The sequence below is a fragment of the Triticum urartu genome, chromosome 4 (genome assembly GCF_003073215.2).
Source record: "Triticum urartu cultivar G1812 chromosome 4, Tu2.1, whole genome shotgun sequence".
Classification (NCBI taxonomy): domain Eukaryota; kingdom Viridiplantae; phylum Streptophyta; class Magnoliopsida; order Poales; family Poaceae; genus Triticum; species Triticum urartu.
This window is the reverse complement of record NC_053025.1, coordinates 534,894,644-534,917,628: the sequence shown is the minus strand read 5'-3', so window position 1 is coordinate 534,917,628 and position 22,985 is coordinate 534,894,644. Positions and strand designations below refer to the sequence as shown.

At 47.9% G+C, this 22,985-nt stretch overlaps 2 protein-coding genes across 2 annotated transcripts; one reads left to right on the top strand and one right to left on the bottom strand.

Annotated features, from left to right (window-relative positions):
* Positions 1-9,972: 9,972 nt before the first annotated feature.
* LOC125552486 (protein OBERON 4-like) lies at positions 9,973-16,887 on the top strand. Its single transcript, XM_048716060.1, has 3 exons — positions 9,973-13,984; positions 14,274-14,908; positions 16,397-16,887. Exons 1-2 carry the CDS (start codon positions 10,354-10,356, stop codon positions 14,834-14,836), a joined length of 4,194 nt encoding a protein of 1,397 aa, XP_048572017.1. The 5' UTR covers positions 9,973-10,353; the 3' UTR covers positions 14,837-14,908; positions 16,397-16,887.
* An 836-nt stretch (positions 16,888-17,723) lies between these two features.
* On the bottom strand, positions 17,724-22,090 carry LOC125552485 (sugar transport protein MST4). The gene is made up of 3 exons (XM_048716059.1): positions 21,830-22,090; positions 20,707-21,026; positions 17,724-19,120 (listed from the first exon to the last, which is right to left on the bottom strand). The coding sequence occupies exons 1-3, from the start codon at positions 21,963-21,965 to the stop codon at positions 18,029-18,031; spliced, it is 1,548 nt and encodes a 515-aa protein (XP_048572016.1). The 5' UTR covers positions 21,966-22,090; the 3' UTR covers positions 17,724-18,028.
* Between the last annotated feature and the right edge of the window lie 895 nt (positions 22,091-22,985).

Here is a 22,985-nt window from a genome sequence, read left to right as displayed (position 1 = left end):
TACTGTCACTGGGAAAGGACACCGCAAGATTGAACCCAAAGCTAAACACTTCTCCCATTGCAAGAAAGATCAATCTAGTAGGCCAAACCAAACTGATAATTCGAAGAGACTTGCAAAGATAACCAATCATACATAAAAGAATTCAAAGAAGATTCAAATATTGTTCATAGATAATCTTGATCATAAACCGACAATTTATCGGTCTCAACAAACACACCGCAAAAAGAAGATTACATCGAATAGATCTCCACAAGAGAGGGGGGGAACATTGTATTGAGATCCAAAAAGAGAGAAGAAGCCATCTAGCTAATAACTATGGACCCAAGGTCTGAGGTAAACTACTCACACTTCATCGGAGAGGCTATGGTGTTGATGTAGAAGCCCTCCGTGATGGATGCCCCCTCCGGCGGAGCTCCGGAACAGGCCCCAAGATGGGATCTCGTGGATACATAAGGTTGCGGCGATGAAATTAGGTTTTTGGCTCCGTCTCTGATTGTTTGGGGGTACGTAGGTATATATAGGAGGAAGGAGTACGTCGGTGGAGCAACAGTGGGGCCACGAGGGTGGAGGGCGCGCCCCCCTACCTCGTGGCTTCCTCCTTTATTTCTTGACGTAGGGTCCAAGTCTCCTGGATCATGTTCGTTCTGAAAATCACGTTCCCGAAGGTTTCATTCCGTTTGGACTCCATTTGATATTCCTTTTCTACAAAACTCTAAAATAGGCAAAAACAACAATTCTGGGCTGGGCTTCCGGTTAATAGGTTAGTCCCAAAAATAATATAAAAGTGGATAATAAAGCCCAATAATGTCCAAAACAATAGATACTATAGCATGGAGCAATCAAAAATTATAGATACATTGGAGATGTATCACCTTCCTCCATGACCAACGCGAACGGTATCTCTTACTCACCAATATCTTTGTGCAAAACTTTCATTTCCATGCTAGGAGCTCACCACCTACGGTGGAGTTTTATTTATATGATGAGCATAAGGAGATGTCACTTTATGATTTTTGTCGGGTTTGTTTGATCCCTTTCGAGGGCACAATAGAGGAACCACACCGCGGTGATGTGGATGGGTTTATTGATACCATCACTGTAGGGGAAACGAGGAAGGTTTTCGATGCACGAATCACTAGCATACATTTTCCTGTTTTACGCTACTTTGCAATATTTGCTAGTCGTTGCTTAATTGGTCGCGGAAACTGTGGAAACCTTAGTGTTCCTGATATTATTATTTTGTTCCATGGTTTATTCTGTGATAACTCTGTTAGTATGGGTGGTATTATTGCTAAACGGTTAAGTCTGAACCGTACAAAGGGCCCCATCTTTGGAGGCATCTATACTTCACGCCTAGCTGCACATTTTAACATACCTATTAGGCATTATGAGAAGGAAGAAAAATTGTTGCCTCCTGTTTATTTAGATTATAAGAGTATGGTGGCACACGACTTTATTGTTAAGAATAGGGAAGGGGAGCTTAAATACAAATTGTTCTTTCATAAACATCATCCTGAGACTATTACCCTGCCTGCTCCTTCCTTGTTTGATTTATCTGCAGGCCAGTACCTTGTTCCGTTAGAGGCTATTCACGCCTACCGGAACCCTACATCAGCCACAGAGCCAGAGTCGGAACCACAAGTTGATCCTCCACGACAGTCTAATTACCATTGGGATCCGGAAATGATTGCCAACCAGTGGCAATCAAGTCTTCTTCTTCACAGTATGACCCCAACTATTACTATGGATATCCGCCAGGCCAACCGTGGCCATAGACCAACTTAGGCCAAAAGCCTAAGCTTGGGGGAGTACATATTTCTCACCGACATTACATTTATGTTCACACACTCATTGCTAGATGTCGGTGCTCATACTTTTTCATTGTATCATCCATGCTAGTTTATTTCCCTTTTTTATGCTTTGTTCTTGTGTATTTAATAAACCTTAAGAAAAACCAAAAAAATTAGTTGTAGCTTTTAATTAGTTTACTTTCCATGCTTGTAGTAGTAATTAAAAAGAAAACCCAAAAAGATTTCTTGTTCTTCTTTTGCTTGTTGGGAGCTTTCCCGTGTAAATAGTTTTATTTCTTTTCTTTGGGGGTCGATAGGAGAAGACCATAATTAAATTGTTGAAGTGACTCTTATATGCATTATTGTTGATCTGACAAAAGAGCCCATATTGCCTTGTCTTCTCATGTTTATTGAATGCTTGCAGATTCCAGCTTAGTCCAATGCACGTGCACTGTTATTATTATTCACGTCATTCGGCCGTGCAAGTGAAAGGCAATTATGACGATATATGATGGACTGACTGAGATGAGAAAAGCTGGTATGAACTCGACCTCTCTTGTTTTTGTAAATATGATTAGTTCATCATTCTTGATTCAGCCTATTATGAATAAACATGTTTGCAATGACAACTAGAGATCATAGTTTCTTGTGCCATGCTTGATTAGCTAGGAGCTTATAATGGTTTACCTTGCATGCCAACATGCTATTAAAATGGTTGTGATGTGGTATGATAGGGTGGTATCCTCCTCTGAATGATTTAAGTGACTTGACTTGGCACATGTTCACCCATGTAGTTGAAACAAAATCAACATAGCCTTCACGATATTTATGTTCATGGTGGATTATATCCTACTCATGCTTGCATTCGGTGTTGATTAATTTTAATGCATGTTCATGACTGTTGTCGCTCTCTAGTTGGTCGCTTCCCAGTCTTTTTCTAGCCTTCACCTGTACTAAGCGGAAATATTGCTTGTGCATCCAACTCTATAAACCCCAAAGTTATTCCATATGAGTCCACCATACCTACCTATATACGGTATCTACCTGCCATTCCAAGTAAATTTGTATGTGCCAAACTCTAAACCTTCAAATAAATATCCTATTTTGTATGCTCGAATAGCTAATGTATCAACTAGGGTTGCCCGTATCTTCCATGTTAGGCGGGTTATTCTCAAGAGGAGTGGACTCCGCTCCTCACTCACGAGAAAGTGGCTGGTCACCGGGATGCCCAATCCCATGCTTTATGCAAACTAAATCAAAATAATTGCAAACAAAACTCCCCCTGGGACTCTTGTTAGTTGGAGGCACTCGTTGTTTCGAGCAAGCCATGGATTGATGCTTGTTGGTGGAGGGGGAGTATAAACTTTACCATTCTGTTTGGGAACCGCCTATAATGTGTGTAGCATGGAAGATATCGCCATCTCTTGGTTGTTATGTTGACAATGAAAGTATACCGCTCAAAATATTATTCACCTCTATTTCAAAACCGAGCTCTGGCACCTCTAAAAATCCCTGCTTCCCTCTGCGAAGGGATTATCTATTTACTTTCATGTTGAGTCATCATCCTCTTACTAAAAAGCACCAGTTGGAGAGCACCGCTGTCATTTGCATTCATTACTGTTAGTTTACATTGAGTATGACTTGACTGGATCTCTTTTACCATGAATTACAATGTCTAGTCAGTCCTTGATCTTTAAAGGTGCTCTGCATTTATGTTTTGCGGTCTTAGAAAGGTCTAGCGAGATACCATCTTGTTATATCATATTATGACTATTTTGAGAAAGTGTTGTCATCCGAGATTTATTATTATTGCTCGCTAGTTGATTATGCCATTGATATGAGTAAACATGAGACCTATGTTATTGTGAATGTGGTTAGTTCATAATCTTTGCTGAAAACTTGAATGCTAGCTTTACATATTTACAACAACAAGAGCAAACAGAGTTTGTAAAAGTTTTTCTTTATCACTTTCAGTTTGTCAACTGAATTGCTTGAGGACAAGCAAAGGTTTAATCTTGGGGGAGTTGATACGTATCCGTCGTATCTACTTTCCAAACACTTTTGCCCTTGTTTTGGACTCTAACTTGCATGATTTGAATGGAACTAACCCGGACTGACGCTGTTTTCAGCAGAATTGCCATGGTGTTATTTATGTGCAGAAACAAAAGTTCTCGAAATGACCTGAAACTTCACGGAACATCTTTTCGGAAATAATAAAAAATCCTTGCAAAAGATGAAGACCAGGGGGCCCACACCCTAGCCACGAGGGTGGGGGGGGCGCCCCCTACCTTGTGGCCCCCTGGAGCTCCTCCAACCTCAACTCCAACTCTATATATTTGCTTCCGGGGAGAGAAAAAATAGGAGAGAAGGATTCATCGCGTTTTACGATACAGAGCCGCCGCCAAGCCCTAAAACCTCTCGGGAGGGCTGATCTGGAGTCCGTTCGGGGCTCCGGAGAGGGGAATCCGTCGCCATTGTCATCATCAACCTTCCTCCATCACCAATTTCATGATGCTCACTGCCGTGTGTGAGTAATTCCATCATAGGCTTGCTGGACGGTGATGGGTTGGATGAGATTTATCATGTAATCGAGTTAGTTTTGTTAGGGTTTGATCCCTAGTATCCACTATGTTCTGAGATTGATGTTGCTATGACTTTGCTATGCTTAATGCTTGTCACTAGGGCCCGAGTGCCATGATTTCAGATCTGAACCTATTATGTTTTCATCAATATATGAGAGTTCTTGATCCTATCTTGCAAGGCTATAGTCACCTACTATGTGTTATGATCCGTTAACCCCGAAGTGACAATAATCGGGATACTTACCGGTGATGACTGTAGTTGAGGAGTTCATGTATTCACTATGTGTTAATGCTTTGGTCTGGTACTCTATTAAAAGGAGGCCTTAATATCCCTTAGTTTCCGCTAGGACCCCGCTGCCACTGGAGGGTAGGACAAAAGATGTCATGCAAGTTCTTTTCCATAAGCACGTATGACTATATTCGGAATACATGCCTACATTACATTGATGAATTGGAGATAGTTCTGTGTCACCCTAGGTTATGACTGTTACATGATGAACCGCATCCGGCATAATTCTCCATCACTGATCCATTGCCTACGAGCTTTCCATATATTGTTCTTCGCTTATTTACTTTTCCGTTGCTATTGCTATCATCACTACAAAATACCCAAAACACTAGTTTTGCTACTGTTACCTTTTGCTACCATTACCACTACTATCATATTACTTTGCTACTAAATACCTTGCTGTAGATATTAAGTTTCCAGGTGTGGTTGAATTGATAACTCAGCTGCTAATACTTGAGAATATTCTTTCGCTCCCCTTGTGTCGAATCAATAAATTTGGGTTGAATACTCTACCCTCGAAAACTATTGCGATCCCCTATACTTGTGGGTTATCACGCGGAGCTTCGCAATATCCTCCTCCGTGACAGAAGAAGCCACCCATCGGCCCTGATGGTTGGATCCGCACATGACTAGGGCTGGTGGCGATTGGAACCCGAGGGTTGGAACTTGGGGTGGCCGGGTTGAGGAAGGAGCAAGCGCAAGGGAAGAAAACGAGACTGGCTCTCTATATAAAGGCCCTGAATATTGGGCGTCTCCCCCAGGGTCTCTAAACTTACCTATCACCAAGGAGTTGTACCCAGGGGATGGTTGGGTTACCCACGCATGCATTAATGAAAATCATGTAAATAAAGGGACACGATCTCTGCCCTGACGAGACATGCCAGTAAAACCGCACCTCGAGACGTGGGGCGGTTCGCTAACTGACGGTTGGAAATAGCAACCGGGCAGGCATGATACGACGTCATGAACAGCTATCAACAAGTTGGGCTCGTGGGGTGTTATATTTTCTGCCATTATATACATAGGTCCGTATATACTTACTTCGTCTGAAGACTATTCTGGAGTTCGGAAGGATGGAACCCGCCTTGCAATGCCGAATACAAATCTACGCGCCGCACTCCTCGTCATTTGAAGCCAGGTTCAGTGGCTACTGAGGGAGTCCTAGACTAAGGGGTCCTCGGGCGTCCGGCCTGTTATCCATGGGCCGGACTGATGGGCCGTGAAGACGTGAAGACCGAAGACTGCACCGTGTCCGGATTGGACTCTACTTGGCGTGGAAGGCAAGCTTGGCGACCGAAGATTCCTTTTCATGTAACCGAATCCATGTAAACCCTAGATCCCCTCGGTGTCTATATAAATCGAAGGGGATAGTCCGGAAAGGATAACACACATATACTCATTACCATATTCATAGGCTAGACTTCTAGGGTTTAGCCATTACGATCTCGTGGTAGATCAACTCTTGTAATACTCATATTCATCAAGATCAATCAAGCAGGAAGTAGGGTATTACCTCCATAGAGAGGGCCCGAACCTGGGTAAACATCGTGTCCCCTGTCTCCTATTACCATCGATCCTAGACGCACAGTTCGGGACCCCCTACCCGAGATCCGCCGGTTTTGACACCGATAGGGGGGCGGCCAAGGGGGTGCTTGCCCCCCAAGTTGGTGGGGGGCATCCCCACCCCTAGGGTTTTTACCCTAGGCGCCTTGGGGCCCTTGGGGGCGCACTAGCCCACTAGGGGGATGGTTCCCATCCATGTTCAGCCCATTTGGTCCCCCGGGGCAGGTGGCCCCACCCGGTGGACCCCCGGACACCTTTCGGTGGTCCCGGTACAATACTGATAACCCCCGAAACCTTCCGGCAACTGAAAACTGGACTTCCCATATATAAATCTTCACCTCCGGACCATTCCGGAAATCCTCATGACGTCTGAGATCTCATTCGGGACTCCGAACGACTTTCAGTAATCACATACAATTCTCATTACAACTCTAGCGTCACCGAACCTTAAGTGTGTAGACCCTACGGGTTCGGGAACCATGCAGACATGACCGAGACACCTCTCCGGCCAATAACCAATAGCGGGATCTAGATACCCATATTGGCTCCCACATGTTCCACGACTATCTCATCGGATGAACCATGATGTCGGGGATTCAATCAATCCTGTATACAATTCCCTTTGTCCTTCGGTATGTTACTTGCCCGAGATTCGATCGTCGGTATCCCCATACCTTGTTCAATCTCGTTATCGGCAAGTCTCTTTACTCGTTCTGTAGCACACGATCCCGTGGCTAACTCCTTAGTCACATTGAGCTCATTATGATGATGCATTACTGAGTGGACCCAGAGATACCTCTCCGTCATATGGAGTGACAAATCCCAGTCTCGATTCGTGCCAACCCAACAGACACTTCCGGAGATACCTGTAGTGCACCTTTATGGTCACCCAGTTACGTTGTGACGTTTGATACACCCAAAGCATTTCTACGGCATCCGGGAGTTGCACAAGCTCATGGTCTAAGGAAATGATACTTGACATTAGAAAAGCTCCAGCAAACGAACTACATGATCTTGTGCTATGCTTAGGATTGGGTCTTATCCATCACATCATTCTCCTAATGATGTGATCCCGTTATCAACGACATCCAATGTCCATGGTCAGGAAACCACAACCATCTATTGATCAACGAGCTAGTCAACTAGAGGCTCACTAGGGACATGTTGTGGTTTATGTATTAACACATGTATTACGGTTTCCGGTTAATACAATTATAGCATGAACAATAGACAATTATCATGAACAAGGAAATATAATAATAACCATTTTATTATTGCCTCTAGGGCATGTTTCCAACAGATGCGCCACCCAGGTGCGCACAATATGACCTCCTGTCAACTGGCCCTTCTTCAGGCGAGCAGTGGCCTCCGGCGTCAACTTCGCCAATGGAGCCCACGACCACGGCTTCTTCGGGGCTCATTCACAAAGGCCGGTAGATCTTCACCGAGGCCCTCCACGTAGAACCAGGATTTATGCCACCCAGTACAAACTTCGGGAGATTGAAGCAAAAGAACATGGAATTGGGGTGGAGCTGTAGGATGGCGCCTCCGAGGTTGCAGACGGCGCCCTCGTTTATCTGAACGCAAACCTGAAAGAAGTAGCGGAACAACTCAAAGAAGGGAGCTGTTCCAAGATAGCACTCACAGAAAGTAATAAAGTTGGCGATGTGGAGCACACCGTCGGGTGGGATGTGATGCAGCTGACAGCTGAAGAAGTGCAGGAGGCCCCACATGGAGTTGTTGAGTGGGAGTCCAAGCCCTCGCCCAAAATAGCCAGGACAGAACATGCTCGCCACAGCGGGGCTTCGGCGGGACCGCCCCGGTCAGGAACCGGACACTTAGATTCACCTGCACAAGGAGTTGGTCCTTGTACCCTTGGATCTCGCCTTCCGTGGCTACGGAAGGGAACCACTTCCCGGTGGACCTAGGGGCAGCGTGCGTCGATTTCGCCTCCCTTATGGAGGTGGCCCATTTCTGTTTCCTACCAGCAGCGCTCGACGACCACTCTTGGCGAAGAGCTCGCTTCCCCTTCTCGCTCCTTGTCCTAGCCATTGGTGGCGAAGAGGTGGGGGCGCGACAGAGAGATGAAGTTGGCACGACGACGCGTCAGGGGGTTTGGAAGCAGTCTGGGAGGTTGAACTGAGCAGAGGCGGGGTGCGATCTGAAACCCTCCTTTTCCCTCTCTTATAAACAACCAAAACCCGAAGCGTCACCCGCCTGAGACGGAACAGGTGTCTTCTCCAGTTTGGAAAGTTCCCTCTTGTTGTAGAACAATTGAAGCGACAGTCACAGCGGCATCACAACTCCATCCCGGGATCCGTGGGAATCCTAACGAGAATCCAGTTGACTACACCGAAAGGCATTCCATGTGAACCAGAGGCTCAAGCAGACCATCGTCTGAGCTCCATGCCGGAGAAAACTTGAGAAGATTTCAAGCAAGTGCGGGAGCCCGCCAGAGGTCTTGCGGCCACCCTCTCTGACCTCTGCCACTCTCGGGGGCTACTGATGGGGTCCTGTACCGGGGATGACTATTGCCAGGGAGCCCGGCCTCATCGACCACAAGGGGGTTGCTAGGCCCAATAAAAGGAGCAAACCCTAGGAGGCGAAGACGGCGTTCATGATCTTCAAGACTAGAGGGCAGCAGCGCCCCAGATCGCATCTGCCATGTAAACCCTAGACCTCTCTTGCCTATACAAAGGGAGGTGTAGGGTCCTCATTCATCATCTATCCACATATAGGAAACTCTCGATAGCAATCTCATTCACCATTGTAATCCCGCATGAAGTATCCCTTCATTATCAATCATCAAAACCAGCAGGACGTAGGGTATTACTCTCGGGAGGCCCGAACCTGGATAAACTCCTCGTGTGACCTCCGATTCATGACTTCCAGCTACGCTTGGACCCCTACCGAGGGATGTGACAGTATTTTGCACCGTCAATGGATGTGCCCGATCACGGCCGGGCCTCCCTGTATCCGCCCTACATTTGAGTTGCATATAAGGGTGCCGATCAGCTCGGACGTTTGAGGATGTTTTGAGGTGCCCGTGTGGTCGACTTTTTTTATCGACCACTGATCCGCCCGGACGTATGAGGGGGGGTTTGAGGTGCTCTAAGGATGACGGAATATTTCATTACATATTCAATATCCACTAGTATAATGTTTTAAAGAAAAAACAGAGAACCTGTAATCCCGAATGCAAGCAAACTTTGGAGAATAAACTAGTGGATGAGTAGTCAGCTTCTACTAGCCCCGGCGGAGGAAAAACTGGTGGCTTGTTGTTTTCGTCAAGCAATTGACAATGGCCAATTGGTAAACTCCGGCCTCCGCAGTTGCTCTCACCTTGAAAAAGAAAATCAGGAACCCGTTTTTTTAATAAATTCAGAAATCTGCTGGCTGCAAAGGAGGGAGAAGCACGCAACATTTGGGACTCCATTTTCCCTTCGAATCAAATCGGAGTCTGGAATCTGGATTTGCGGGGACGACGGGACAAGTCACCAGCGCGGGGGTCGGGAGACGGAGACGCTGATGCCCATGCTATCCTCCGCACGCAAACGCCAGTCAAAAGCTGACCTTTCCGGCTCACACATCAGGGATCAGACCACCGCACCACGCCACCCTGAGGCCTCCACGACACGACCCATCATCGCCCCAGCCGCATCCCCAGCGCGCCACCCACCCCACCACATCCACCCCCACGAGTCCACCACCGCCGTTGGCCACGCGCCACCGCGCCACGACGCCCGGCCCCGCGTCCCCTGTTCGGCCCCGGATCCGCTGCGCTCACTGCCATCTACGAAGGCGGGCCCCGGCCGAGCGACTCCCACGGGCCTCCTGCACCGCGCTCCGTCCGTCGGCGGTAAAAAAAAGAGAGAGGAGTAAGCAGGGGCGGCCGGCTGTGAGACCCGGGTCCAAATCTGGGTGACGCCCGTTGACCGCGACCAGGAGGCGAGGGGAGTGGCCGGGAGCGAGCGAGGGAGGAAGAGGTGAGGAGTGAGCCGGACGGACGCAAGCGCGAGCAGCAGCGGCCACCCCGCGCACGCATTCGCCCGTACGCCCCCACCCGCTCCTTCCTTATCTTTCCCCCTCGGCGGCAGCCCCCCCGCCCTCCTCGGCGGGCCGATCTGGCATGAAGCGCCAGCGGTCGTCCTACGTCGACGACGACGACCCGGACGGCGACAGGCGGAGGTTCTACGACCGCGGGGGCCCGCCGTCGCCGCGCCGCCGCCCCGCGGAGTACGAGAGCGACGAGTTCGACCGCCGGGCCGGCTTCGGCGGCGGCAGGTTCTACGACCACCGCTACCGGGACTCCCCCTCGCCGCGGGGCTATGGCGGGGACCGCGCGATGCACCGCTCCGAGAGCTTCTCCGGCTTCCGCCGCGAGTTCCCCAAGGGCTTCCGCGCCGACCGCGACCGGTCGTCGCGCTGGGACGCGAGCGGCAGCGGCAGCGGCGGCGGCGGCGGCTCGGCGTGGCGCCGTCCCGGTGGCCCCTGGAGGGATCCGCACGGCTTGGACGGCCACAAGTCTGCCACCAGGCGGCAGGCGCCGTCGCCGCCTACGCCCCCTCGCCGGTCTCCTAGTGAGCCCAGGAGGAGGATAGATGGTCCCAAGGGGGACAAGTTGAGGAAGCACAACTGCGGCGCCGGTGAGATCGAGGAAGGGGAAGTCGCGCCAGATCCGGACGCCAAAGCCCCGCCTCCGCCTGCCGTCGCGGAGCATCAGAAGTGGGTTGACTCAGGCCGTCCTGATGACAAGGGCACTAGTAAGAGATGCGAGTTAAAGAAAGTGGATTCACCTGGGCCAAGACTAAGAGTGGATTTGAGAACTCAAGCTGCCGACAACTCGGGGAAGGAGAAAGGGAAGATCAGCGATGATGCAGTTGCAGAAGCAGGGAAAGTAACAACCACGCAGCATGAGAAATCAGCATCAGATGTCACAGGGAAAGTAGCAAACACACAGCATGAGAAATCAGCATCGGATGTCACGGGGAAAGTATCAAACACACAGCATGAGAAATCAGCATCGGTTGTCACAGAGAAAGTAGCAAACGCACAGCATGAGAAATCAGCATCGGTTGTCACAGAGAAAGTAGCAAACGCACAGCATGAGAAATCAGCATCGGATGTCACGGAGAAAGTGTGTGGAGGAGATGGAGCTGCCAGTGCCGTTGATCAAGGTGGAGAGAGCACTTCCTCCGCTATGCAGCTGGAAGCGCGGCATGAGGAAGTCGTTACACGACAAGATGGTGCCAATGCTGCTCATGTGGGTGGGCAGAGCACTTCATCTGGTATCCTCAAGGAGGCTACCATGGAAGAAGTGACAACACAAGTTGAAACTGCCATTGCTGTCAATGATGTTGGGAAGGGCACTTCATCCAGCACACAAAAAGAATCACTGCAGGATGTAGTAATGGCATTAGGTGAGACTGCTAGTGACGATGATATTGTTTGGATTGGCAGTTCATCGACTACGCTGCAGAAAGTTCTTCCTAAAGAAGCAACAGATGGAAACATCAATGCCGGTGGCGATGTTGGATATTGCGCTTCGTCCAGTATCCTGCAGGGGGCGACGCAGGAGGAAGTGAAATATGTAGATGTAGCTGCCAATATTACAGATGCGCCGAAAGAGGTCAGTTCTTTCAGTATGCCAAAGGAAGCGGTTCATGAAGAGGACACACCGCTAACTGCTAATACCATTAATTTGCTAGGAGATAGCAATTCATCCGTTATGCTGGAGGAAGCAATGCATGAGACAGTAACCACGAAAGAACTATCTGCCAATGCGCTTGACATAGCTGGAAAGAGCAGCTCATCTACTATGCTCCAGGAAGATGTCATGACTTCTCTCTGCCAAGAGTCTCAAGAAATTAAAGAAACTGAAATAGGAAATGTTGGAGACAAGAAGATTGATGAAACAACTGAATCTATCGCATCCCAGCCAGTGGAAGAGGGACTCGAGAGGTACGGTTGTGAAAATAGAGTTGCGCTTGACAAAACTGAAGTTGTAGAAGAAAAAGAAGCAGCAGTTGAGAATGAAATCGTTGCGAAACAAGTAATACATGTTGATCTGGAGGCCAAACTTGCAGGTACTGGTGCTTTCCTTCAACCACCCAAGGACCATATTAAGGATACTGAGGAAGAGGACACGACTTTGGATCTGATTATGGAGAAGCCAAGGGCTGAAGATAAAGGAAAGGGTATAGCATTTGATGTCCTTAATAAGGCAGGTGGTGGTACTTTAGCGGGGAGAGGTTTTGACATAGGATTGCAGCCTGACACAGACCAAAAAGAAGCATGGAAATCTACAAGCACTACTTCCGTAAAGCAGGAAGATGACACACTCAAGATAGGGAGACTCGATCTTTCACTAAGCTTGTCAGGTGGTTTACACGATCCTGAATTCAGAAGTTCTGTTCCCAGGCCTGATTCTGTAGCCCATGGACCATGCTCTCAGTTGTCGTCGTCATCATCATCATTCTGCACAAATTCAGATGGAATAACAGCTTCTGTATCATTGACCAATTCTCAAGCATTTGTTCGCAACCCTAGTTTCTCACATACTCAACGGTCATTGGACAATTGTGAGCACTCAGTAGGCAGTAAACCTTTGTTTCAAGGAGTTGATCAGGTGAGCAACAGCACAGGATGGCAAGTAGAGTTGTCGTCAAACATATCTACCGAGAAAGGGAACCCTACCCCGCTACTTCAGAAAGCACTCCAAAATGGTCATTTGTCAGATACCACTTTGGTTGGTGTGAACATGCAGAACAATGGGCTATCGCCAGTCCTGTCGACAGCACATAATCATGGTTCGCTTGATGCTGGATTGGGACATAGTAGACATAGAAGGCAGCTCACAAGAGAGAGAAGTAGCAGCAGTCTTTCAAGGGGTGAGCTACAGCATGAGGAACAGCTTGTTCTGAATGGTGCTGGTGTTGTTGAGAGGGTTATTTCCAAGATTGTTTCAGACCCTCTGAATTATACAGGAAGGATGCTTCAAGAGATGACAGGCAATTCTAGAGCATATTTGAGGGAGGCCATTTCTGAGATCATAATTAATGCTGATAAAAGAGGACAAATAGTAGCGTTGCAGGAGGCACTTAAAAAACGATCAGACTTGAATAGTGAAATACTGCAAAGGTGTCCACGGGTGCTGTTGGAGATACTTGTTGCTATAAGGACGGGTCTTCCAGATTTTTTAAAGAAAAGCAGTAGCATTGCTACACCTGATTTGGTTGACATTTTTTTGAATTTGAAATGCCGCAATCTCTCATGCCAAAGCGTTCTACCAGTGGTTGATTGTGATTGTAAAATTTGTAAGCAGAAGAATGGTTTCTGTAGTTCTTGCATGTGCATTGTCTGCTTGAAGTTTGACACGGCATCTAATACATGTAGTTGGGTTGGCTGTGATGTCTGTCTTCATTGGTGCCATACGGATTGTGGCTTACGCCACTCCCTTATTCGAAAGGGGGGAGCTGGTTCTAGGGCACATGGTACTAATGAAATGCAGTTTCATTGCGGTGCTTGTGGACATCCATCAGAGATGTATGGTTTTGTGAAAGAAGTCTTCCGAACATGTGCTAAACAATGGAGGGTGGAGGCTCTGATCAGAGAGCTTCAATACGTGGAAAGGATCTTCTCTGCAAGTGATGATGCAAGGGGTAGGAGAGTCAGGGACTTTGTCAAGCAGATGTTGATTAAATTGGAAAACAGGGGTTATTATTCTGAAGTCATCAAATATGTCATTGCATTCTTTTCTGGTAAGCCGCTACCATAAGTAGTGAGAAATAATAGTTAACATTGCCATGCTTGTTCAGTTCTTGCTTTTAGTTATATATTTCTAGACATATAAGACTAGTGACCATGTTATCGTCAACCATGCTTGATCTTCAAACCAATGACAGTTATCCAGCTTGTAGGCTTTCTCATTAAGGATTCTCCAGTACTACAGATTTTGTGGTCCATGCTTTCAAAACTGGTGTAAATACGAGTGCAAGCTGTCATCGATCGGCAAATTATATCTTGCTAACGCTCTGTTTCTAATTCCAGATGACAATCCTAACATGGGCAGTGGTCCATTAGTGCCACTAAAGGGCATTCCATGCAGCATTGCTGAAGGAATAAATGGGATTCCTAGTTCGAGTCGAACGGCAACATGGTTACCATCAGTTACCTTAGAAGGAGTCCCGTTCCTACAAAAAGCAGGTGTTGTTTCTACTGCTGGGAGCCAATCGATGTCTAGAAAAATAGCTGAAACTGGATTTCAGGCGGTCAATAATAAGCCAGTTTCTGATGAACTGGATGGTCTAGTGAGGTTAAAGCAGGCTGAAGCAAATATGTACCAGGAACGTGCCAATGAAGCACGTAAAGAAGCTGAGAGTCTGAAAAATATTGTGATGGTAAAATATGCACGCATTGAAGAACATTATGCTACTCAAATGTCTGAACTCCACATAAATGAGTTGCAAGAGAGGCGCAAGCAAAACATTGAAGAACTTCAAGTCATTGAAAGATCGTACCATCAATTTCTCAGCATGAAAACGAGGATGAAAGATAACATTAGGGAGTTATTGTTGAAAATGGAGGCAACAAAACAGAATCTAAGCACATAAACGAGGTTACTGCCCGTGTTTAGTTACAGATACCAAACTTGCTGAGCTTAGTGAAGGCAGACTCCATATTGTGTAAGTTATAAATCTTTCATGGTATATTCCCTTGATGATGCTGAGACTACCATACAGTAAGATTATTTATTCTCAGATGTTACCCAGTATCTTCCTTTCATAATACATTCAGTTTTTGAAGCTGACATATCTACACAAGTTTTACATGTTATCAGCTCCTATATTTTGTGCACCATTCACATTGGTAAAATTATGAACAATTAACTTTAGTTGTTGATGCTTATTTTTGAATAACTATTTACATGCATGGGTTCTGTTTTCCTGATGTAAGTTTCTGTGAAATGGACTAAACAAAGTCACTGATTCTTTTCGAAGGTTCAGCTACTAAATTAGGCCTTATACAATGCAAGGTGCTTAGGGAAGGTGCTTAGAGAAATAAACCAGGCTTTCCTTAAGCACCGGTGCTTATTTCTATTGAGTAGACGCTTAATTAGGCGTCTCTCCTACAGAAATAGGCACTGGTGCTTCAAAAAAACCCGGTTTATTTTCCAAGCACCTCCGTAAGCACCTAGCATTGTACAAGGCCTTAGTGGACCTATCGTTGAGTTCTATTCTTATTAAGAACATACCATCTGCTATCAGTAATGGCATGGCCTGTTGATTCAGAGAATTATCACAATGCAGCTACTTTGCACTTTCTTTTCCTATTTGAACAGTTTACCACAATGCAGACCCACACACAATGTCGTATATGATTATCATAATGTAGAAGAAGCAATATTTTTTTTTTTTGGGGGGGGGGGGGGGATGAAATGATAAGCTCTTTGCTACACTAATGTGGTGTGTTTTTCCCTAATGAACGTTTACTGGATTGAGGCTCCAGAGTAAAGACAAATGGGTGTAGTATTATATAACTATATTTGGAGAGAGGAACTTCTATCGCTAGTTCATTGATAATGTTGTGCCAAATCCAGTAATGTACTTTCATTAATTTTAATGGTAGAGGAAACATGATGTATTTTCTAGTAAATCTATAAATTTATAGAGCTGTAAAAGACACTACCTCGTATCGAAAATATACGTCCTTTTAGAATTTTACTCACGTATTATTGGTAAAATGCCATATTACCATGGAAGCGGATTTGTAGCACAGCGACGTCACGGCGTCGTTTCCCTTCATGAAGCCGTCGTCTTGATTGCTTGTGGCATGCTCGGTACTGGGTTTCGAGATTGGTACATTGTTGCGGGTCTTTTCTCTGGCTGGGTAGTTTTGCGCTGTGTTGTAGCTTCCGTCTGGGCTGAGCATCCCACGTCTCTCTGCTCCGGGCATCATGTTTGCGCCATCTTGTGGTTGTGCCATGTGATGTCCCCTCTCTTTGTTCAACTTCTTCTATCAATGAAAAGATACACCAGCTTTGCGTATTCGCGAAAAAAGATATATAGGCTGCTTCTTTTGAGCGTTCTCCTAGGATCACTGTATGGTGTTCATGTATTATGAGAATAAATTGAAATATTGATACTTTTGAATATCTCTTCTCTTGTTTCTAGGAGGACCATCCTTCGAGCTCTTACATGTCTGGTTGGCAAACGACTTGTCATCTTTCTTGAAGAATTGCTCTTCAGAAAACAGCAATGCTGAATTTCAAGAAGGTGCGAGCAGGCGGGCAGGTCTCGTTCCTAAGAACCAGTTTTGCTGATCCAGTTTTGAATCAATTACGACGGAACAGCGCTGGTTCAAAGCCAACAGCTCTGTAAGCTCCTGGAAACGAAATTTTCCTGGGTCCCGGTGGCAGCGGAATTATGTTAGGCCAGTTGGTGGTAGTGTATGTAGGGCATGGAACTGGATCTGTAAATTATGGTACGTCTGTAGTACTTGCCATTTTCGATGGGAATATGTATGCATCAGGCCATGTCTGAAATGGCTGCTTAGTTTGTAGTCTCTCTCTCTGCAACAGATGAACAAAACTCTGCCCGAGTTATCGAAGACTGTCTCTCAGTTATTCTATCGTGATATTATCTCTCAGAGATTTCTGCTCTAAGCTGTTTGCCGTCAGAGGAAAAGGTTTGGGGCATGTCTGATGGTAATGCTTAATGGGGGTATACATTCTGGGTTGAACTGTGTTACTCGGGAATGGCTAGAAATTAGTCAGTTGACATTTTCGTCTCTGGTCACTTGATCTTCCAGCCATTGGATGCGAAATCAAAGGCCCGCAGTTCATCTTCAACCTCCACCCTTGAACTGCCAGCCCCCGCCGCCTGTGGCCGGCGGCACCGCCTCGCCCTCCTTGGAACCACTCCCCACCGCCGATCCGCCGCCGCCCCGGCCATCCCTCTAGCCCTCTGCGCCTAGCTTTTTCTTTGGTGAATCCCCACGCCACCGCCCCATCACTGCGCCCCCTCACCGCTTGCGACCACCGTCCTCACCCTGAAGATAGATAGTGGGGTAGCCTCTCTGGCGAGCCCCCCCCCCCCCCCCCCCTCCTCGAAAATTGACCGACCCAAAGCCGAATCAGTCGACTAAGTGTAGCTAAATCGATGTTACTCACAAGCTGTGGACTGACAGTAGCAGAATAACAGAGCTTGAGACCTGCTGCAAGTGTTATTTTTTTCGTGAATACGCGCGGAGTGTATCATTCCATTGATAGAAGGGGAGAACAAACAGTGGCGAACCTCATTAAGCGTACACTGAAAGACCTGCTGCAAGTGTTGAGTAGGCAAAAACCTGTTAACACTTTAGAAGGGCGGATGATGACATTTATAGCTGACTAAAAGAGAGGCGATTGTGTAACATCACTGCTGTGCATTAACGAATCGCAACATCAGTCTTACAAGGTGCTGTATACAGGTAGGCTCGCATTGTCAGAGGCCAACTCCAAACAAATAGACACATAAATAATAAAGGATACTAAACAAGAAAGACCGAAATACTCTTCACTACTACGTATTCCGTACCTATTATACAGAACTGCAAGGTTTACTACCGCATTGCCTGCTGTTCCTCGTCGCATGTCAGCAGTGTAATAGTTGAGCTCGCGACTGAGAAAGTGTCTGCACATCTTACAGTCGATACGAGATGAGATGAGATCGATCGATAAAGCTCAGTATCCATCTTTCTTCTTTCTAAGTCGAGTTGTGCAGGCAGGCAGTGTTACATTTACATAGTAGGAGTAGTAACACTTTTCAGACGGTGGCGTTCTTGCCGTTGGCGATGTTGTGGTGGTGGTGGTCGTCGTCGTCCATGTACCTCTTCCAGAACCAGTGCTGCTTCCACACCTTGTCGGTCATCTCCTCGATGGGCACGTTCTTGGTCTCCGGGAGGAAGAAGAGCACGAAGACGGACATGACGAGCACCCACGCCGAGAAGAAGATGAAGATGGCGAACTTGAGGTGGCAGAGCATGGAGAGGAACGCCTGCGCGATGAGGAAGGTGAAGAGCAGGTTGACGCACACCGTCACGCTCTGCCCGGCCGACCGCGTCTCCAGCGGGAACGTCTCGCTCGGGATGAGCCACCCCAGCGGGCCCCAGGACCAGGCGAAGGACGCCACGTAGGTGCACACCATGACCACCACCAGGATGGCCCACCCGTGGCCCAGGTTGTCGGACCTGTCCGTCACCTTGATGCCCAGCACCACGGCGATCACCACCTGCGACAGGAACATCTGCACGCCGGCCTCCAGCAGCAGCGCGCGCCGCCCGGCGCGGTCCACGGCGTACACCGACACCAGCGTGGCCAGCACGTTGACGGCGCCGGTGATCACCGCCGAGTAGAGCGACGCGTCGCTCTTGAACCCGAGCGTGTTGAACAGCACGGGGGCGTAGAACATGATGGCGTTGATGCCCGTGAACTGCTGGAAGATCTGGAGGAGCACGGCGATGACCAGCTGGGGGCGGTTCCGGCGCTGGAGCAGGTTGCGGAACGGGTGCTTCACCTCCTGCGCGATCCGGCTGGCCTCCACGATCTCGTTGAACTCCGGCTCCACGTTGTCGGTGCCGCGGATGCGCTTGAGCACCGCCTTGCCCTCCTCCAGGTGGCCGCGCTCGATGAGGCTGTTGGGGGTGTCGGTGACGAAGAGCGCGCCCAGGGTGAGCATCGCCGCCGGGATGCCGGCCAGCGACAGCGACAGCCGCCAGCCCCACGGGTGGATCTTGCTCGTGCCGTAGTTCACCAGGTTCGCGAACAGGATGCCGATGGTCACGTTCAGCTGGAACAGGATGTTCAGCCCGCCGCGGATCCTCGTCGGCGCGATCTCCGACAGGAACAGGGGAACGGCCTGCATAAACCACAGTTCGTTTCGTTAGAGATGCATAAAGATGAAATTCAGAAACGTGAAATCACGAAATGGGTCATCAAATGCAGATGGCCTTAACGAGGCCCATTGGGCCCAGAAGGTTCTCTTCCATTTTTTTTCCTTTTCTTGGGACATTACTAGCGTGTGACTTTCCTCAAAAAAAAAACTAGCGTGTGACTGCTAAAACACATGACCTAGCATGCTTTCCTGCTGTCAAGAAAAAGAATCAGTGACCGTACAAATAAAGTGTCAGGACCGCACCAACCTATCACCATCGGGATCTCTTAATAAAATATTGTTGGACTAATGATCTACTACTCCACACATGCATGTTGTCTTGCCTGCTTCGTATAATTGAGTCTACTAGACGCCTTTAAATTATACACAAGGTACGTTATGTTATTATTTTTGTACGTTAGTGTGTGCATAATTTGCAAACTGATGCCCAATCAGTGCGTTGCTCCATGATTTCTTGTAATCTAACGCATCACTAGTGCACAAATTCTTTGCATTCTCAATCGGGAAATCTCCCCCCTCTGAGGTCTAGAGTCCATACTCCATAGACGCATCGTTTTTTCCCAGTGTTCGACAAGGACGGAACCAGAAGAATCCAAGCGAAGTGCACCTCCAAGTCAAGCATCCAAGTTACAATTCTGGCCAAAAGTTTATGTACAACTACTCGATCAGCTAGGCCCGCTTCATATCGCGACCCGTGTGGCCTACGCGCGAACAACCAAAGCTTGCGACTACTAAAATCAAAAGTTTCGACAGCCAAAAACGGAAGAATCCAACGCCGCTGTGTTAGTATATTCTACAACTAGTCCAAGTTGATAGCAACTTGGACAAGGGCATGCAACCACGCCAGCAGAAGAACGACCAGTAAAAACCAAAGAGAAACCAAGGAAGATAAGCTGCAAGCGTACACCTATCACCTGTTGGTTGGCCCAAACTTCTCCTACCGTTCGGTCCAGTAATTTCTAAGCTCGGGGTCGCGGCCAGCATCGGAATCTTGGAACTTAAGAAGTTTATCGCGAGAGGCGATCGATGATATCCATGCCACCAATGGAAGGTGTCCTCGTGCGCCAACACGAGTCATGCACCGTCACATGGCTTCTACATTTGACCCCTAAATTCCGGGAAACACGAGAGGGATACGACGTACCTACATACTGCAGCTAGCACGTACAGTATAAAATACAACAATATTTTATATTTAGAGCATTAATCTGGACGTAAAAAAAAATGGTAGGACCAGTAGGTTTAGTTTGGTCCAAAGATTCTTTGACACTACCGTGGACATGGACGGTGACTGATTGCCAGCAAACAAGGAAGAAACTGCGCACGGGTTACGTCATTTTCGTAGACGCAGAAAATTATGTCTCGCGCATTTTCTCAAACCAGCCACCGCTAGCTTTACATGTTTGACTTCGGTTTCTACCGAGACCGTTTGACTTAAGTGACCCAGGAGTACGTACATACTATCAAATGTTGCTGCCTAAACGTACGTAATCTTGCTTACTGATATTGAAAGATAAACAATTCTGAAGCTGGTGGAAATTTGTGCTGACCTGGTTGGCGAAGCCGACGCCGCAGCCGAGCAGGATCCTGCCGACGATGAGCATGGCGAGGTTCTGCGCGGCCCCGTTGAAGATGACGCCGATGATGAAGAAGACGCCGGCGATGAGCATGGTGAGGCGGCGGCCGAGGCGGCGGGTGGTGTAGGAGGCGAAGAAGGTGGCGGTGAGGCCGGCGAGGTAGAGCGACGAGGTGAAGAGCTGCAGGCCCTGGTTGTCGTACTTGCAGTAGTTGCTCTCCTTGTCCTGGTTCTTCCGGCGCAGCACCGCCGGGAAGAACTCGCGCAGGAAATCGTCCATCGATGTCACTCCGCCTGCAAAAACAAACAGTTTTTAGACCTTAGAACTGGTTGCTAATCAAGCCGGACGCTGCGAAAGAAATGGATAAGATTTTCTTAATTAGTTTTAGTAAGAATTCATCTCGCAAAAAAAGTTTTAGTAAGAATTCATGTAATACTACGCTAAACCAAAAGGCAACGTGTCGACACAAAAGACAGCTTTGTTGAATCAGACGTGATCTGGAGGTGTACAAATGGGTTGACTTAACAGCCTATCAAAGTAGGTGGCAAGATGGCAGCACTTATATATTTTGTTCCAAATACAGTACTAATATAATATTAGTTCTTATATATACGGGGTATCAATCAGACAATCACAGAATCAGACAGGGCGAGTATATATGATCCTGGCCGGAAAACTGGATAGTGTTCACAATGGAGTAAATCGGAAAGAGTTTGAATTATCAGCTGGCCGGTGCGTGGTAGTTAATGAGGAGGATCAATTGCACCAACTTCCTTCCAATTATCTGTGGTTATCTGCCTCGTCATATGAGGAAGACGAGAGACGGCCGCCACAAGTAAACACCATATCCAAATCCATATCCATGGAGTCAAATAAACTCCTCTCTTCCATGCTGGCTCCAATGGGATCATGGGAGCGCACGGATGAACATACGCGCGGACGGCGACGTTACGGATCACTAAACCATGCATGTAAGGCGGATTTGACATGATTTCCCAGAGCTACCACGGGAGCACGTACGCAACGCAAGCACATGCATGGGCGGAGACGATCGATCGCAAGAAGAAGTGGATGGACATGTGGAGTATGGGGTTACCTGAGATGCCGACGTCGTAGCCGAACATGAGGCCGCCGGTGGCCGCCATGATGCAGGAGATGATGACGATGGGCGTGATCTTGGCCTCGAACTCCACGCCGGAAGGCGCCGACACGGCGAACCCTCCGCCCGGCATCTCCGCAAGCCGGCCGGTCAAGCTACGCCGATATAATGGAAGCTAGACAAGCAGCGAGTGTTTCTCCACAGAAGCACACGAGGAGAGCAAGAGGAGGGGGATTGGAGATGGGACACAAGGCTCCGAGTCCCCGGGGTATATATAGGGAGGGAAGCCCACTCGGCTAAGAAATTTCAAACGCAGCCGAGCGGCCAGATCAGGCCACGTCACCTCCAGCCAGGATCCTTCGGTGGGGCCCGCACGAGCTCGCAGCCCGCTGGCTGCCCAGTCAACGGACGGCTCCACGGCCCACGGGCCAGAGCAAGCACGACGACTTTTCCGTCCGTCCCACAAATTATGGCTTATCCAAAAAACCAAAACCCTTCTAGTAGGCCTTTATGGGCTCCTTTTTTTGGAAAAGAAAACTGGAGAGTGGTTCGGAAAACCCTGAGGATATTCTCTTATCGGACGCCGACCTTCTTGACAACGAGATACCTAGATGTTGGGCCCACATGTCGGTGAACAATCCTTCTGAATTTTCGGAGTGTCAGCAACGGGCGCAGCTTCCTTGTTGCTGGGTTGATTCATGTGAATGGAGGACCTTGACTTTGAACGTTACCATTTTAACGAAGTTTATACGTCATGTGGGGATGGATTCGCTTGGGAAAATTATTATGTGTTGGTCGATGTGGATGGCAGTATAGTACATGCAAGCACATGAAAATTGACTCCTGGTCGGCGTTCGCCGGCGATTACCACAGTGCGTGCGTGCGTGTACTTTTCCACATGGGAAAGTGGTGTTGGCCAAGCGGTGATAGTTTATGTATACAGATTTTGTACCATTAGCGATTTGGTCGAGATACGATCGTACAACATACGGCTGTATAAATGTGCCGCTGTCACGACGTCGACCAAGGGCAGACTAAATCAAATCCCACTTCCAGCTAAGCCTCGCCGACATGATATGATACAGCACATGGTAACGTTGCAAATTGGTATTCTAAACTGCTCCATTGTCTTTGTAAATCAGTTCGATCTCGC